The 17177-nt window shown below is 38.9% G+C and overlaps 1 protein-coding gene across 3 annotated transcripts in view; it reads right to left on the bottom strand.

Annotated features, from left to right (window-relative positions):
* Positions 1-2778: 2778 nt before the first annotated feature.
* Positions 2779-17177, bottom strand: part of RNFT2 (ring finger protein, transmembrane 2) — a 72354-nt gene continuing 57955 nt past the window's right edge. For all 3 annotated transcript variants that reach the window (XM_031948659.1, XM_031948660.1, XM_031948661.1), the window contains exons 8-11: positions 8708-8857; positions 6435-6500; positions 3869-3970; positions 2779-3114 (exon numbers count right to left, since the gene is read on the bottom strand). In XM_031948659.1, coding sequence (XP_031804519.1) covers positions 2980-3114; positions 3869-3970; positions 6435-6500; positions 8708-8857 — 453 coding nt within the window. In that variant the 3' untranslated portion in view covers positions 2779-2979. The remainder of the gene's footprint in view (positions 3115-3868; positions 3971-6434; positions 6501-8707; positions 8858-17177) is intronic.

Raw genomic sequence — 17177 nt, 5'->3', positions numbered from 1 at the left:
TAGTAACAGAGCATGAAAGATGCCATGCTGCCCTGGAAGGTGATCTCTCACTGGGATCCGAGAAAACGCCAAAATTGTTGAGCGATGGAGAAGGTCCCAGCTCGCTCCGTGCCCCGAGAAATGCCCCATGGCTGTTCGGATGGAAGCTGCTCCGCTAATCCCATCTTGGGGCTCGGTGACAGTAAGATGGGCTCAGCCCCACTCCTGAGGACTGTGGGATAATCAGCTTATTAGCCAGACAGGCTGCTCTCCCTCCCTCCCTCTCCTTTCTCTGAAAACCTATATACTTCCTGAGTTCCAGCAATCAGTGAGTGGTGCTAGGACCAGGGTGAGAGCAAGGGATGGGTTTTTGGGGTCTTTATCCAAAGGGTAACATGAGAAAGGCCAGAAAAACATCACCCAAAACAAAACAAAAAATTCTGAAATAGATGGCTTTGTAATTGTAATGATCAAGCTTGATCTTGGAGAAGAGTGGAGAAAATGCATTTTCTTTCCTTCTTTGCAAAGGTGGTGGTAGGGGGCAGGGGGCCCGTGGGTGAGAAATAGTGTACATGCTGGTTTTGCTGAATTGCTTTTCATCTTTCTGGATAGTAGAGGAAAAGAGATGTACTTAGAAATGAAGGTGATGTAAAAACAAAATCTATCACTACAAATGGAACAGGTTGGTGGTACAGTGGATAGAGCACTAGGGCTGGGAGTCTGAGAGACCTGAGTTTGAAACTGGCCTTAGATACTTACTAGCTGGGCAAGTTATTGAATCTTATTTAATTCAGTTTCCTCATCTGTAAAATAAGCTGGAGAAGGAAATGGGAAACCATACTGATATTTTTGACAAGAAAACCCCTGATGGGATTATGGAGAGTCAGATATGATTGAAAGATGACTGAACAACAAATCAATAAAAATAAAATAACATTAAGAAATGGAAATGGAGTCTAGATGTTTTCTTTAGTAGGTCTCTCTGTGGAATAAGAAGCATAGTAGAGGTAATAAAAAGAACTAGATTTGGAGATGGAGGACCTGAGTTCAAATTCATAGTCCTGTGTGATTCTTTGAAGCTCATTCTCCTCCATCTTTAAAATAAGAAGTTGGATCAGCTGGCATCTGAAGATCGTGTTAGCCCTAGATCTTGGATCTTCTGGTTCTAGGATGGGTAGGGAAGAAACTGGAAGGACAAGTTTTACTTGGATTGGACCCATAGTATCCTAAAAGTAGGGAATATCCAGTGTGAAAGTTCTCTACACTGGTGCACGCTGGCAAAGTTTTTGCAACTGATAGGCTTAGAGAATGGGAGCGATGAGATGTGATCTGACTTACACACGGCCATAAATCAAGTATCTATCACAGCTGGACTTGAATTCAGGTCCTCTTGATTCCAAGGCTTATCCGCTATCTACTACACCAGGATCTTTCTCAAAGAGAAAGTAGAAAATAAAAATAAATATGGCTCTTGGCATGTTAGAGAAATCCATGTATGATTGGGCCCAGTGCCAGAACCCCACATCCCAAAGGGTGTATAAATCCAGAATATGCACTATCTCTTTGGCCCTCAGGGCCACCAGGAGGATGAATTAATGCCTATAGATGGTTCAGGCCCGGGCAAGGGGAATGGCCAATCAGTCAACAAGCAGCTTTGTTAAGTGTTGGGAATACAAAAATCCAGCCCTCAAGAAGTTTACTCTCTAATGGGGAGAGGACACGTTCACACGGAAATGGATACAAGGTGGTTCACATATGAACAGGAGGAGGCAGTTATGGAAGGAAGGAAGAGGAGAAGAAGCAGAGGAAGACTGAGGATGGGAAAAGAAAGGAGGAATGTGAAAAAGAGAACAAAGCTGTATGTGGCTGGAGGAGGAGTTGAGAGCCATCTACATCCAGGCAACAGGTTGCCCCACCTATGAGCCTGTGGGCCATGGGGCTTTCAACGATTTTCCAGGATCAATGCATTTTTAGGCTCTCAGGGGTGGAAAGGGCCCCCAGGGCCATCTATTTCAACTCTGACTCATGTAGGAATCCGTACTATAGGATTTCTGACAAAATGGCCATCTAGCATCTTCTTGGAGTGCTCCAGTGAGGTGAACCCCACCACTGTCAACATGTAGGGCAGTATAGAGTATGTGCATGCCTGATTCACTGGGCAGGGAAGGAGGGGAAGACAGTGGCTTCTTTTCATGAAAACCTTAATTCCCAACACTTGTGTCCATCTTTGCCCTTTTCCCCAGTGACCCAGATGATAGCCCAAACCCTGTCCAGGAGGCAGATCACCATAATACTACTAGAACTAGTAGAACTAGATAACAATATAATACTACTAGAACTAGAACTAGAACACACAATAATACTAGAACTCTACTAATGTAGACTTCTAGGGTTTGCAAAGTATTTTCTATGTTATCTCATTTGATCCTCATGATAACTCTGTGAGGTAGGTGATATTATTATCCCCATCTTACAGAAGTAGACATTCAAGGCTCAGAAAGGATATATGCTAGCTACAAAAATGACAGGGTTCTACGGTTAGAGTCTGTTGGGGCAGCGTTCAAACTCAGTTCTATACACCATACCACCTACCTGGAGGGTCTACAGGTAGGTGACCAAGAATGTCTACCATTTTCTGAGGGGTAGGAAAAACTGGAAGATGGGCAATGAATGGAACGGTGTCAGATTCTTCAGGGCTGGTTGAAAAGGGATAAGGGCATTGTCAGGGTCAGGGGATTTCATCAGCCCGTGAGGAGGAGGGAGGGAAGGATGGGGAAGTGAGTTCATCTGGATCCGGGGTAAACAAAGTCCCACAGAAGGGACCCATAGTTGTAACTATTCAACAGCACATTCTTCACAGAGCGTGGCTAAGGACAGAAGGCCATGCTGGGGACAGACCAATTAAATGAGACTGACATGGGATAAAGATCCAGGGACTTTTTCCAACGTCTCTGCTCCTCTAGGGTCTTTCCACCCTTCCATCGATGAAAGTCTTTTTACCTAATACACCTGGAAATGGGCGGAGGTGGTACCATCCTTCCAGCATCGCAGGGTTTCCACGGCAACTGAGCGGCAGAGAGGGCAAGTTCTCTCCCGGTCGAACCAAAGACAGAGACACTCCTCACAGAATACATGCTATGGGGACAAGGAGAATAATGAGCTCAGTACATGCCTGGCACATAGTAGGTACTTAATAAATGCTTACTGAATTAACAGTAGGTTGTTGAATTAATCTACTAGGACTCCTGGAAGAGTGTTCAGTTTGCTTGGGGATCTTTCAAAATGGAGACCTAGGCAAAAGGGGATGTCTAATTTTTTTTTAAGGAGCAGGAGTTTAGGGAATGGCTAAGGGGCTTATCCAGCCCCTGTAGTATGTGACCTGTGACCACAGGCAGGACCCTGAACCACAGTTCTCCTCTCCAGGAGCTCCGGGGATTGGTAATCTGGACCGCCATGCCCATGGGGCCCAAGCAAAGTCATTCTGCTGCCTCCTCCCCCTTCACATGACACAGGGCCCCAGGGCCTGTGACTTCACCCAACTCTTCTAAGGGCTGGCTGTCACATGGAAGAGGGATTAGATTAGCTAGGCTTGGCCCCAGGGGGCAGACCCAGGTGCCAAGGGGGGAAGCTGCAAGGAGACAGATTTAGCGATGATGTCAGAAAAACTTCCTAACAACTCATGCTGGCCAAGAGTGGGATGAGCTGACTCAGGAGGAGGTGGGCTCTCCCTTCTGGAGGCCTTCAGATGGAGGTTGGACAACTGTGTCTGTGGGATGGTATAAAAGGGATTCCTGGTCAAGTATGATGGACTCAATTGTTCCTGAACACTCTTCCAGATCAGAAAGACTAAGATTCCCTCCAGGTTGGGGAACAGGGGGCCTTCACTCACCTGGCACATCAGGACTAAAGGCTCCCGGAACTCAGCTTGGCAAATGGCACAGATCTCACCAGCCTCAGCACACTGCTGGCTTGTGGCCCGAGCTCCATAGTTCTATATGGAACAAGGGGAAAGAGAGCTCTGGTTTTCATAGTAAAGACCAGCTCTTGTCAACATGTACATGGCACAAGCTGTTCTCCAGGCTTGGATACCAGGCCTTAATAAATGTCAATTGATTGAATGATTGGAACTACCTCCCTCTCCATCTCTCACCCTCTGCAGGGCTGCCTCCCTGTTTAAAGGGCTGTTTTCACCTCCAACTCTTAGAATCTCTAACTTCTTTCCAAGCAGACTTTGAACGTTCTCTTCACCATCAAGTTTCTCCTGATCCCTCCCCTACTCTCTGGGTCATATTCCCCTCCTGAAATAACTTCGTATATATTTTCTATTTACTTAAATGTGAACATGCTATTTTCCTTGATAGAATGTGAGCTTCCTAAGAGCATAGTCTTTCTGTCTTCAATGCCTAGCACAGTATCTGGTTCATAGTTGGTGCTTAATTAATGCTTATTGATTGGCTGATTTGTCTTTTGCATGCCCATCTCTCCCTTCTAAGCCTGCTGTTACAGAAAGCCAGGCACTGTGCTAGTCAAGTCAACGAGTCTTTACTTTTAAAATTTTTTATTAAAGCTTTTTATTTTCAAAACACATGCGTGGATAATTTTCAATGTTCACCCTTGCAAAACATTATATTCCAAATTTTTTCCTTCTCTTTCCCCCAATCCCTTCCCCTAGATGGCAAATAATCCAAAATATGTTAAACATGTGCAGTTCTTCTATACATATTTCCACAATTATCATGATGCCCCCAAAAATCAGATCAAAAAGGGAAAAAATGAGAAAGAAAACAAAATGCAAGCAAACAACAACAAAAAAGTAAAAATCCTATGTTGTGATCCACATTCAGTCCCTACAGTCCTCTCTCTGGATGCAGATGGCTCTCTCCATCACAAGATCATTGGAACTGGCCTGAATCATCCCATTTAATATTCAGTTAATAAATTAAGAGCCTACTATGTGCAAGAAAACCTAATGTGCCCTAGGAGATGGTACTTAGGATCCTGGATTTAGAGCCCAACATGGGTCATCTAGTCCCACCCTTTCATTTTACAGATGAGGAAACTGAGGTAAACACAGTTAAGTGACTTGCTCAGGATCACATAGCTAGTGGGTATCTGAGGCTGGATTTGAACTCAGAAGACGAATCTTCCAAACTCCAAACTCAGCACTCTATCCACTGTACATATAGCTGCTCTAGGGCATACCTTCAAATCAAAATCATCTCCTAGAGTAAGGCTATCCTGATGTTCTGTCCCCCCAGAAATTATGTATGTATGAACATCTTGGGCAAGAGTGCACAAAAAGAAAGACAATCCCTTACATTCTATTAGGGAAAAATAACATATAAAGGGGAAATTGAAGACAAGTTGGAAAAACTAGGTTTTATGGATTCAAAGGAAACAAGACATTGTCATTTCTTTCAAGGAGTTTAAAGAACTTATATTCTAACAGCGAGATAAGGCGTACATATATAATATTTTCAGGATCTGCGATCCTTGATTTTGGTTTGTAGGCATGCCTTAGAGCAGCTAGGCAGTACAATGGATAGAGTGTTGAATCTGGAGTCAGGAAGACTCATCTTCTGAGTTCAGATTCAGCCTCAGACACTTATTAGCTGTGTGATACTAGGCAAGTCATTTAACCATGTTTACCTCAGTTTCCTCATCTGTAAAATGAAAAAATTGGACTAGATGGCCCATGTTGCACTCTAAATCCAGGATCCTAAGTAAGGCAATGCTGATGTCCTCTCCCCTCAGAAATTATTTTACATTGACTTTGTGTATGTTTCCTACTACTTCCCTTACAGAACATACACTGATCTGTGTACATACAGCATACATATTTGTATTTCCCTTAACAGAATCGCCGCTTCTTGAGGACAGACAGGGAGTGTTTTCTATTTGTCTTTCTTTCCCAAGTCTCAAATATATGTTATCAGAAAATAACAATTACATTATCAAGAAATATTGTATATAATAATATATGTTGTATCTTTTCCTCCTGTTGAATTGTAAACTCCAAAAGGGCAAATACTGTTTCTTCTCCGAGGTTTGTATCTTTCCCAGAAATGCTCTGCTCTTAATGAGCATCTACTAAGTATAGATGCTAAATGTTACATCTAACAAACGCCTGCCATTCTTGTTGTCACATCTCTCCCCGTCCCACCCTCACGCCTTCTCTCCCATTGCCACCTGGAGTCGACACGTCCCCTTCTTCCACCAGAACGTAAGCTCTTCTGTCTTTGTACATCTCGAGCTTAGCATTGTTCCTGGAATTTAGCACGTTCTTCATAAAGAGAGCTGGAACCTTCTCTCTGACCAGTGGCCACTGTTTCCTGAACCTTACAATCCATGTCATTTCCATAAACTTCCTAGGAGCATCGTAAGGGAGGGAGCACCTACATTTTTTCCAATTGGCCACCCAATTTTTGGTGGACCTCTGTCTGAATATGACTCACCTGAGAAGTGCAGAAAAGCTTCAGGGCCTTCCTTACTCCACCCAGCCGGCCGCAGATGTCAAATGACTGAAAGGAGAAAGACTGATGAGCAACTGCTTTCTATAACCACAGGATGGTTATATCCACCAGCCTGGGACAGGGCTGGGGCAGGGAATCTAATTCCACTTGAACCCTTGCAGGGTTAAAAATGGAGGATTACACAGTGCTACATGTGCAATCCCAAACTGCTCACTTTCCAACACACAAAGTGAAGAGATTCCATGATGGCCCTAGATTTTAGGAAAGAAGTTGTGATTTCCTTCTGTGATGTCTCCCGTGGGGCTCACTATTTCCCAAATGCTCCCATACACATTATCTCATTCATACTGACTCTGTGCTGTATATGTTTCCCATTTGAGTATATGTTGTTGCCCTCTCTCTCCCCCAGTAAGATTCTCAAAGGCAGAGGCTGTTTTGTTTTAATCTGTACAATTCTAGCACCTAGCCTACAACTAGTATACTATAGGTATACAATTCTAGTTGTGCAGGGGCTTTAATTAATGCCCTTGTTCACTCTTGATTGGCTTAATGCACAAAGCACTCTCTTGAGAGCTGGAAACTCCATGAGGTAGAGATTTGAAGTTAGGAAGGCTTAGATTCAAATCCCATCTCAGATACTCACTAGCCTGTGTGATCTTGTACAAATCATTAAATCTCCCTGGGACACAGTTTCTTCTTCGGTAAAATTAAGGGGTTGAAGTTAGTCTTCTTTAAGGTCCCTTTTTGCTTTAAACTGATGATCCTCTGATTGATGTAAACCCATTAGGAATCTCTTAAGTTCTGTAAACTCCATGAAGGCAGGAAATGAGTCAAGAAGACCTGGATTCAAATCCTTCTTCAGGTCATCCACTGATGTCATACAAACAAGCCCAACTCTCTTCATTTTACAGATGAGATGATATGTTCAGAGAGGGAATGTCCAAAATTATGTAGTGACTCAGTAGCAGAAATGAGGCTAGAAATCATGTCTCTCCATTTTTTTAACTATATAAAAGAATGTGAGGGGCAATGGGAAAAGAACAATCAATTTACACTTGACAAACTTGGAGAGAGATGAAGCATTGTGGTATAGTAGCCAGAAAGCAAGCTTAGGAGTCAAGAAGACCTCAATTTAAGTTGTTTCTCTGACATATATATTAGCCATGAGATCCTGGATAAGTCACTGAACCCCTGAGTGTTCTGAGCATTTCTCTAAGACTCTGTTGTTTGTTATTGGGTCTCAAAGAGAATCATGACATCAAGGAGGGGATGCAAAAACTTGCAAAAGCTTGGAGTTAAGTGAAGGAGGGCTGGGCAAGGTCACCTGTTTTACTTTCTCCTCCAGAGCCATCTGAGTCCAATGACGAGATATAAATCAGGACAACTGGAGATGGCCCTGGATGCAATAGGAGACTTTGGCCTTTTTAAGTAAGTCTTTAAGAGGCCACAGTTTGATTGAGGTAATGTTTAATTAGTGAGTAAGGCTAGGTAAGGGAAAAAATGAGATAAAAATGCCCTCCTTCACCTAATTAGAAAAAAAATAATCATGGAAGGAAGACACTCAGGGTTTCTGGACACAACAAAAACAACTGCTATTTACATTCAGTCTGAGCCAATCAAGGATCTGGGCAACACGACTCCTTTTCATTTTTTTCCTTTCCTTCCCTCTGTCCCCATAGGGGATCATAATACCCTTACCTGTGGGTGCTCTGCTCAAAGGACTGTAAATTTTGCTGAAATCTCATAAGATATCTTGGGGTTTAAGGGTCAGGACTGTGCTTTGAACCCAGATCATTCTGGCACTCATCGATTCACCAACAATAGGTCCCAGCTCAAGTCCTATTTGGTCCAAGATTCTAAGTTGTAGAGAAAGTACTGACCTGCACTGCATCAGGAGGAGTTCCTCACTGAGAGTTCTCTGCTCTAATGAAATCAATGGCCCAGTTAATGGACCATAATCTTACAGTAGTTTAAAGGGAAAAAATCCAAATCAGAAATCCCTAGCATGTATTGCCATCAAGAGCATTCCTTCCTCTTTACCCTTTGCTCTCTGAGGTTAAGCAAAAATATGGAGGGCACAGTGTCAGGGGATAATTCAGACTAATTTGATTCATGGGCACTATACATATGGTTCACTTCATAGGCAAGAGATAAAGGTAACGATCCAGTGGGGGCTTGCCCTCCTCCTTCCTTGCTGGAGAAGAACCATCTGTTTCTACTGTTATGGGAAGTCTCCTCTCCTCGGCCCATCTTACCTTGCAAAGGCTGTAAAGGATGATGAGGACCCCTCCTAGGAAATAGCTATTGGAGGGGTCATCGCCCATGATGTATTTGTACCACAGCTGGATGGGAACGAGTGACCGGAACAGCTGGCTCAGCTCCTCAATCACCAAATAGAACTTACCCTGTAACCACATCAAAGGCATAAATTATGATTACTGTTAAAGACCTAAAGGGCAGTGTCAGGGGGGCTTGGGCACCCATGATAATGATGCTCCCAGCCCTCCACAGGCCATTAATCAGTATCTAGAAGCACTTAAGCAGGCTCTTAATGGGGGCAGAGATTAGTGTTGGGGAGAGGCAACCCCTGCCCACTGCCTTCACCCGGCGGCTGCCTGCCGCCCAGGAAAAATCAAAAGGTGAAGGGAGCAGGCATTCAGATCACATTTCAGGGGGATAGAAACCTTACACCTCTAGCAGAGGGTGTGTGTGTGTGGGGGGGGCACTTCTCTCCAGAGGATGTTGCTATTTCAACTTGAAGCTATATCAAAAGTTTGTGGTCCCTATTGAACCAACCACATATAGAATTTTCACCAGAATAACATCAACTGTCTGTTGTCTGAGGACCAACTTAGTTAAATTGGGAAAGGATTGTCACTAGGTTGGATGAAAGAGGCGCCAGCAACTCTCAATATCTTCTCACTAATGAGTAGATGGGTTGGAACCTGCAGTAGTAACAGGAATAATCACTGGTAAAATCATTGATCCTTGAAGTAAATGAGTTTTATTGATGATGATGATGATGATGATGATGATGATAACAGAATCTCAGGTCTAAGACTGTATGAGAAATGGCAGAAAATTAAGAAATAAGGAAGTTGAAAAAAGGGGATTGACTAGTGAGATAAATAATTATTTTTTTTTATTAATAACCAATTATTGAATTAAGATGAAAGGATTTTCCTTATCCAGAAATCACTAGAAAATCTTGGGAAAACTTACTCAACCTGGTTGAGAGAACTTAGTTCTAAGACTATTAGAAATGGCAGAAAAATAAGAAATGAGGAAGTTGAAAAAAGGGGGTTGATTAGTGAGAGAAATGATTATTTCTTTCTTGTATTAATAACCAATTATTGAATTAAGATTAAAGGATTTTCCTTATCCAGAAATCACTAGAAGATCTTGGGAAAACTTACTCAGCTTAGCTGAGAGAATTCAGTTCTAAGACTATATGAGAAATGGCAGAAAAAATAAGAAATGAGGAAGTTGAAAAAAAGGGGTTGACTAGTGAGAGAAATGATTATTTTTTATTAATAAACAATTATTGAATTAAGATGAAAGGATTTTCCTTATCCAGAAATCACTAGAAAATCTTGGGAAAACTTACTCATCCTAGCTGAGAGAACTGGTGAATTGTTCTTGGGGTTGGTCTGACAAGTCTGAGGTAGAAGTGGATTCCTTCTTTGATATGTATATTGACAAATCTCTTTGACCAGGATTTGGGTGGTAAGCCCAAGACCCTCTTTAGAATGAGCCCACATCTCATTATCATAATCACTTTTTCATTAATTATTAATCAAGCAGAGTTGATGGTCATCTTTTGGGACATCTATTTTCCCAAGGACATATAAGTTGTGAGCTCACTACCATGAGTGGGATTTGAGAATACTAATGGTCTCTTTTAATATAATATATAGCATTAATACCTAGAACTATGTCTCTTAAGCTCTATGGACATCACACAAGGAATTTACATTGTTCAGAAAAGGGCCATGAGAATGGTGAAAGGTCTTGAAAGATTATGCCATATCTGGTCTAGTAAGGTATCAGAAATACCAAAACTGAAGAAGAGAAGGTTCAAAGGGAAAAAGAAAGGTTTCTTCAAGTCTTGGAAAGGCTGTCATGGAGAAGAAGGATTAGCTTTTTTCCTCTTCACCCCATAGGGAAGAATGAGGGGTGAAAAATGCCAAGAACTGATATCAGCTAGTCGTCTTGGAAAGCTTTCTGAGGATTAGTGCTTATCCCAACAGAGGTTGCCCAGAGAAGCTCATCAGAATACTCTGTCAATTTCACGATGGCGTGCTTGCCCGGGTTTTGGACAATGGACAACACTCAAGCTTTCCAGTCACCAATGGAGTGAGACATGCTTTTAAGCATGATGTTTTCAGCCATATTGTCAAACACCTTTACTGAGGACAAACATGGCATCAAAGTCAGCTACTGCACGGATGGTCAATTCTTCAACTTGAAAATACTATAAGCCAAAACTAAAATAGACGGAGTGTTGGCGCATGGTTTTTTGTTTGCAGATGATTGTGCACTTAGTGCAACTTCCAAAGATGAGACGTGACAAATTGTTGATCGATTCTCTGCTGCTTATGCTTTTTGGCCGAACAATTAGCACCAAGAAAATACAGCCATCACCATGCCATCCAAATGTGGAATTTGGGTACAGCAAACAGTGAAGTTTCAAATGCTGTGGATAAATTCACTTATCTTGGTAGAATACTTTCCAGGGATGAATAAATTAATAATGAGGTTGACACATGCATTGCCAGAGTTAGCTCAGTGTTTGGGAAGATCCAAAGGAAAGTGTGGGGGAGGAGAGATAATAGACTGGCTACCAAACTGGTCTACAGAACCACTGTTGCTGACCTCATTGTTGTGTGCCTGTGAAACCTGGACAGTCTACCAGTGCCATACCAGGAAACTGAATTGCTTCCATCTGAATTGTCTTAGAAAGATTGTGAAGATCACCTGGAAGGATAAGAAACCAGCTACTGAGGTCCTTTCTCAAACTAAACTGACAAGCATTCAAACTCTATTGCAGAGAGTACAACTCCATTGGGCTGGTCATATTGTTCAAATGCCAAATTCATGCTTGCCAATTGGGAACTAAGTAATCTAATTTTTAAAAAATGAATAGGTCAAAGAACAGATCACAGAAACAGTCAACAATTTCATTAAAGATAATGATGACAATGAGATAACAGCAAAATTTGTGAGATGTGATGAAAGTGGTACTTATGGGAAAATTTGTATCTCTAAATGCTTACATCAATAAAAAAGAAAGAACAGAACGACAAACTCAGCATACTACTTAAAACAAAACAACGAGAAAACCAACACTGAAAATTCTCAAATAACAAAACAGAAATCCTGAAAATCAAAGGAGAGAGCAATAAAATTGAAAGCACCCACCAATTGAACTAATAAATAAAAGTAGGAGCTGATTTTGTAAACAAACAAACAAACAATAAGATGGATAAATTATTGAATAATTAGATTTTTTAAAAGAAAAAAACCAGTCATGACTATAAAAAATGAAAAGGATAAATGCATAGCCAATGAAGATAAAATATAAGCAATCATTAGTAGCTATTTTGTCTAAATATATGCTAATTAAATTAACAATATAAATGAAATGGATGAATATTTACAAAAATATAAATTGCTCAGGTTAACAGAAGAGGAAATAGAATACACAAATAGCTCTATCTTAGAAAAAGAATCAAGTTATAAATGAGCTCCATGTGGGGAAAAAAATCCCTCAGGACCAATTGGATTTACAAGCGGATTCCATGAAAAAAATTAAAGAACAAGGAATTTTTTTTTAAATGAAAACGGTAAAGAAATCCCATCAAATTACTTTTATAATACAAATATGGTTTTAATATCTAAATCAGGGAGATCCCAAAACAAACAGAAAACTAAAGACCAATTTCCTTAATCAATGCTGAAGTAAAAATTTTTAAATAAAATACTGTCAAGGAAATTACAGCAATGTGGCTTAAAGATCATGTACTATGATCAGATAAGATTTATGCCAGGAAAGTAGGGTTAATTTAATATTAAGAAAACTATGAACATAATTGTATCAAAAGAAAATCCATAAAAGTCATGTGATTATATATCAATAGATGAATTTTGACAAAATATAATACCCATTCCTATTTTAAAAAATACTGCAAAGCAGGGGAAGAAATGAAGCTTTCAAAATAATAAATAATATCTATCATAACCAAGAGCAAGCATTGTTTATAATGGAGATAAACTGGAAGCCTTTCCAGTAAGAACAGGGATGAAGCAAGGACTTCCGTTATCAACATTACTATTGTACTAGAAATGCTAGTTATAACAATTAGCAAGAAAAAGAAATTGAAGGAATAAGCAGAGGCAATAAGGAAACATCACTTTTCACAGATGATATGATAGCACATTTAGAAAACCCTAGAGAGTCAATTAAAACCTAGTCAAAACAATTAGCAACTTTAGCAATATTGCAGTATATAAATAAACCCATATGAATCATCAGTATTTCTATTAGATTACCAATAGAACATAGCAGGAAAAGATAGAGAAACTCCCCTTAAAAATCCATTTTTTCCTATAATCTTAGATAATCTGAGAAATGTGTAGTGGTACCTAAGAGTTATCTTAATTTGCAAAATATGAATTTCTCAGGATAGGCCAAGACAACATAATAAAAATGACAATTAATTATATTAATTTGAATATTCAGTGCCATACCAATCAAACCACTGAAGAATTACTTTATAGAGCTAACAAAATTCATCTGGATGAACAAAAGATCAAAGATATCAAGGGAATCAATGAAAAAAAAATTTAAGGGGGCCTAATAGTATCATATTTCTAATTATATTTTTCATAGATGGCAAAATGGATAATTTTGATTACATAAGATTAAAAAGATTTCATAGAAACAAAACCAATAAAGCCCAAATTAGAAATAAAGCAAGATGGGGAATTTTTTTACAGCAAGTTTCTATGATAAAGGTCTCATTACTCAAATATATTTTATATTTAAATAAATCTGAAACATTTAAAAATATAATTTAATTTTTAAATTAAAAATAATTTTAAATTCAATTTAAAAAAAAGAGAAGCCATTTTTGTAAGAGATAAATGGTCATAGACTGTTTTCAGAGGAAGAAATCAAAACTATCAATAGTCATATGAAAAATGCTCTCAATCACTATTGATTAAAAATGTAATTTAAAACTACTCTGAGGTACCACCTTATACATATTAGATTGGCTAACATGACAGAAAAAGAAAATGACAAATATTGAAAGAGATGTGAAAAAAGGACACTAATGCAACATTGGTGGAGTTGTGAACTGGTCAAATCATTGTGAAGAATAATTTGGAGCTATGCCCCAAAGTATATAAAATTATACCTATTCTTTGATCTAGTAATACTGCTATTAGGTCTATACCCTAAAGAGGCAAAGGAGCAAAGGAAAAGAACCTATATATACAAAACATGTTTGTAGCTGCTCCTTTTGTGATAGCAAAGAATAAGAAATGAAGAGGATACCTGTAAATTGGGAAATGGCTGAACAAATTATGGTATATGAATGGAATACTAGTATGTTGTAAGAAAAGATGAAGGGAATGGTTTCAGAAAAACCTGGGAAGCTTTCTATGAATTGATGCAAAGTGAATTGAGCAAAACCAAGAGTACATTGTACACATTAACAGAAATTCCTAAAAGTAATTAACTGTGAAAGTCTTAGTAATTCTGGCTAATATAATAATCCACTACAACTCCAAAATGACCCATGGTATAAAATGCTATTTCTCTCCAGATAAAGAATGAATAGATTCAGAGGGCAAATTGAAGCATATATTTTTTTTCTTTATTTTTCTTGCTTCCTCCTCTCTCCATCCTACCCTAGAACATGACTAATGTACAGATGTTTTGTGTGATTTCATATGTTGCCTTTTCATTTCTTGCCTTTTCACTGGGTGAGGGATGGGAAAAAATTTAAAACTGTAGAAAAATGAAAAGAGGCATGAAAATGAATTGAAGGAACTGTGATAATTTGCCAGAGGAAGATATAATTGACTCTAAAAGAAGAAACCCTTAATAAGATCTGTCTAGAAGTCTAATGGGCTGATTCCAAAGCTGTTTGAGTCCTCCATTTCCAGGGATTTTCAACAGAACCTGGATGATGATTTTCTTGGGATGTTGTATGGGGATGGGGAAGTCTTGCTCTCTCTATGGGTTAGACATAGACAAAGTTCTTGGAACTTTGAGACTTAAGTTTACAGGTCTAGGCTAACGTCATTTCTTCCTAGCTCTGTACATTCCTTCCTTTAGTCTCTTAAAAAATTTAAATACTATTTTAAAAAAATTGAACATTATTTTCATTTAAATAAAATCCATTTTATCTTCTTCCTCGTTCCCTCAACTGAAAAAGAAAGATAAACAAAATCTTAGTAGCAGATACGTATACTTAAACAAAACTAATTTTCTCATTAGTTATGTGCAAACAATGTTTTGGTCTATTCCCAGAGTACATTCACCTACCCTTTTATCAGGAGGAAAGCAGCATGTTCTTTGATCACAAGGTTTTCCAGAACTGTGGTTGATCAGAATTCTTTTTTTACTTTTAAATTTTTTAATTTGAATTCTTAAGTCTCTCAAAATTGTTTTTTACAACATTATGATCTTTGAATATAAATTGTCCTCCTGGTTTTGCTTTCTCCACTCTGCATCAGCTTTTACAAGCTTCTTAGTTTTCCTTAGTTTAAAAAAAATTTTATTGGGAAATCCTGAACTTGATGTTAAACTAGTATCAATTCTCAATCTTTCTGCATTCCATAAAGAATGATCTTTGAAGAAAGAAGGATGGAACAAAAATGGTTAACAGAGCAGAAACCCAAGAAAAGTAAGGAAATGGTAAGAGCATCCCTAGCTTTCTTCAAGTCTCAGTTAAAATCCCACCATCTATAGGAAGGCCTTTGTGATCCCTCTTAATTCTAATGCCTTTCCTCTCTTCATTATGTTTTTTCTTTCTTTGTACATAACGGTTTGCATATTGTTTTCATTTGATCATATCTCTTTGACATATCCTTCTGTTTTGCTTTGTATCCTTGGCACTTAGCACAATGTCTGGCACAAAGTAGGTACTTCATAAATGTTTACTGATTAAAAAATATCCACCTACACCCAATGAGCTCAGACGACTGGATCTGTATGACCTACATCCCAAGGCACCTGCCAACTCATCCATTTTAAAACAGAAATTCTGAACAAGTGAAATGAATTTCTCTTCAGTCCCCAGTTCCAGGAACATTTGTAAAATGGTAGCAGATTTAAAGCTAAAAAGTATTCCAAAAACTAACTCTAACCCAGTTCTCTCATTTTACAGGTAAGGAAAATGAGGTTCAGAAGATTAAGTGACTTGCACAAATGTGACAAAAAGAGTAAAGAGTCAGGATTTGGATCTCGATTCTTTGACTATAGACACTGGTCTTGATGATTTTTGAGAGACATTGGAGAACAGGAAAAAAGCTACAGAACTGACAAAAGGTTAAATTATCCCAATCATTGAAAAAGGAAGAAGATTCAATCTATCAACTGTGAGCCAAAATCAATTTTACTAGAGCATATCATGGAATAGATGGTTTGCGTATGAGCACTTAGAAAGGAAAGCCACAATTACTAAAAGATAGCGTGGCTTTCCTCAAGAATAACTGTTTCAGATTAACCTAACTGCCTTTTTTTGTGACAGGGTTATTATATTGGTAGGCAAGAGTATATTAACATTTCACCACTGCAACTAACCCAGCCTCTTACATTATCCGAGTGAATAAGATGGAGAGTGTGGGCTATATGACAATATAGTTATGTAAATTCAGAAGTTGATGAATCACAGACCTCACAAGTAGGCACTAATGGGTTGATGCCAATTTGAAAGAAGGCCTTTAGTGGAGTACCTCAGAGGTCTATCTTTGGCCCTGTTCTTCTGAAAACTTTTAGTGATGATATGGATAAAGCCATAGAAATCTGGCTTGCTAAATCTATAAATGTATTGGAGTTGGTAGGGACAACTAATATGCTGAATGCCAGGATGCAAAAAAAAATTAACAAAGAGTAAAAATGAATGCAATAAAATTCAGTAGGGATAACTCTAAAATTCTACACTTAGGCTAAGAGATATAGGATGGGGAGATGGAAAACAGAGCTTAAGAACGTTGGGAAAATTAGATATGACTAACCAGTGGCAACTTTCGATAGGAAATATTAAGGAATATACAAACTTCTCAGGATCTTAAAGTTACTATATACAAATACAGATGCAGAAGATTCCAGATCAATGATTGAAAAAAAAAATCTCAGAAGTGACTGAGTATAACTATATTGTTTTATAAGTGAAGAATCTGAGGCTGAGAGAAGTCACATGATTTTCCTAGGATCACACAGTCTGGTCTGCCTTATTCTAAATCTATCTGCTTAGTTGCTTCTTGGAGATGGGAGCTAGATTAAAGTTACAGTAGAAAAATTAGATCTTGTGGTTTTAGCATACTGCAAAGTCAATCATTATGAATCAAAATTGTGACATGCACCCAGAAAAGTTCACAATATCTTAGGCTTCATTAAAAGGAGATTAGTACCCAGAAGGAGGATGGTGATAGTACCACTATATTCTGCCCCAGGCATATAGTATCTGGAGTATTGTGGTCATTTCTAGA

This window comes from Sarcophilus harrisii, chromosome 1, assembly GCF_902635505.1.
Source record: "Sarcophilus harrisii chromosome 1, mSarHar1.11, whole genome shotgun sequence".
In the NCBI taxonomy this organism is placed as follows: Eukaryota; Metazoa; Chordata; class Mammalia; order Dasyuromorphia; family Dasyuridae; genus Sarcophilus; species Sarcophilus harrisii.
Note: the sequence above shows the minus strand (reverse complement) of the source record. Positions and strands in the feature narration are given on the sequence as shown.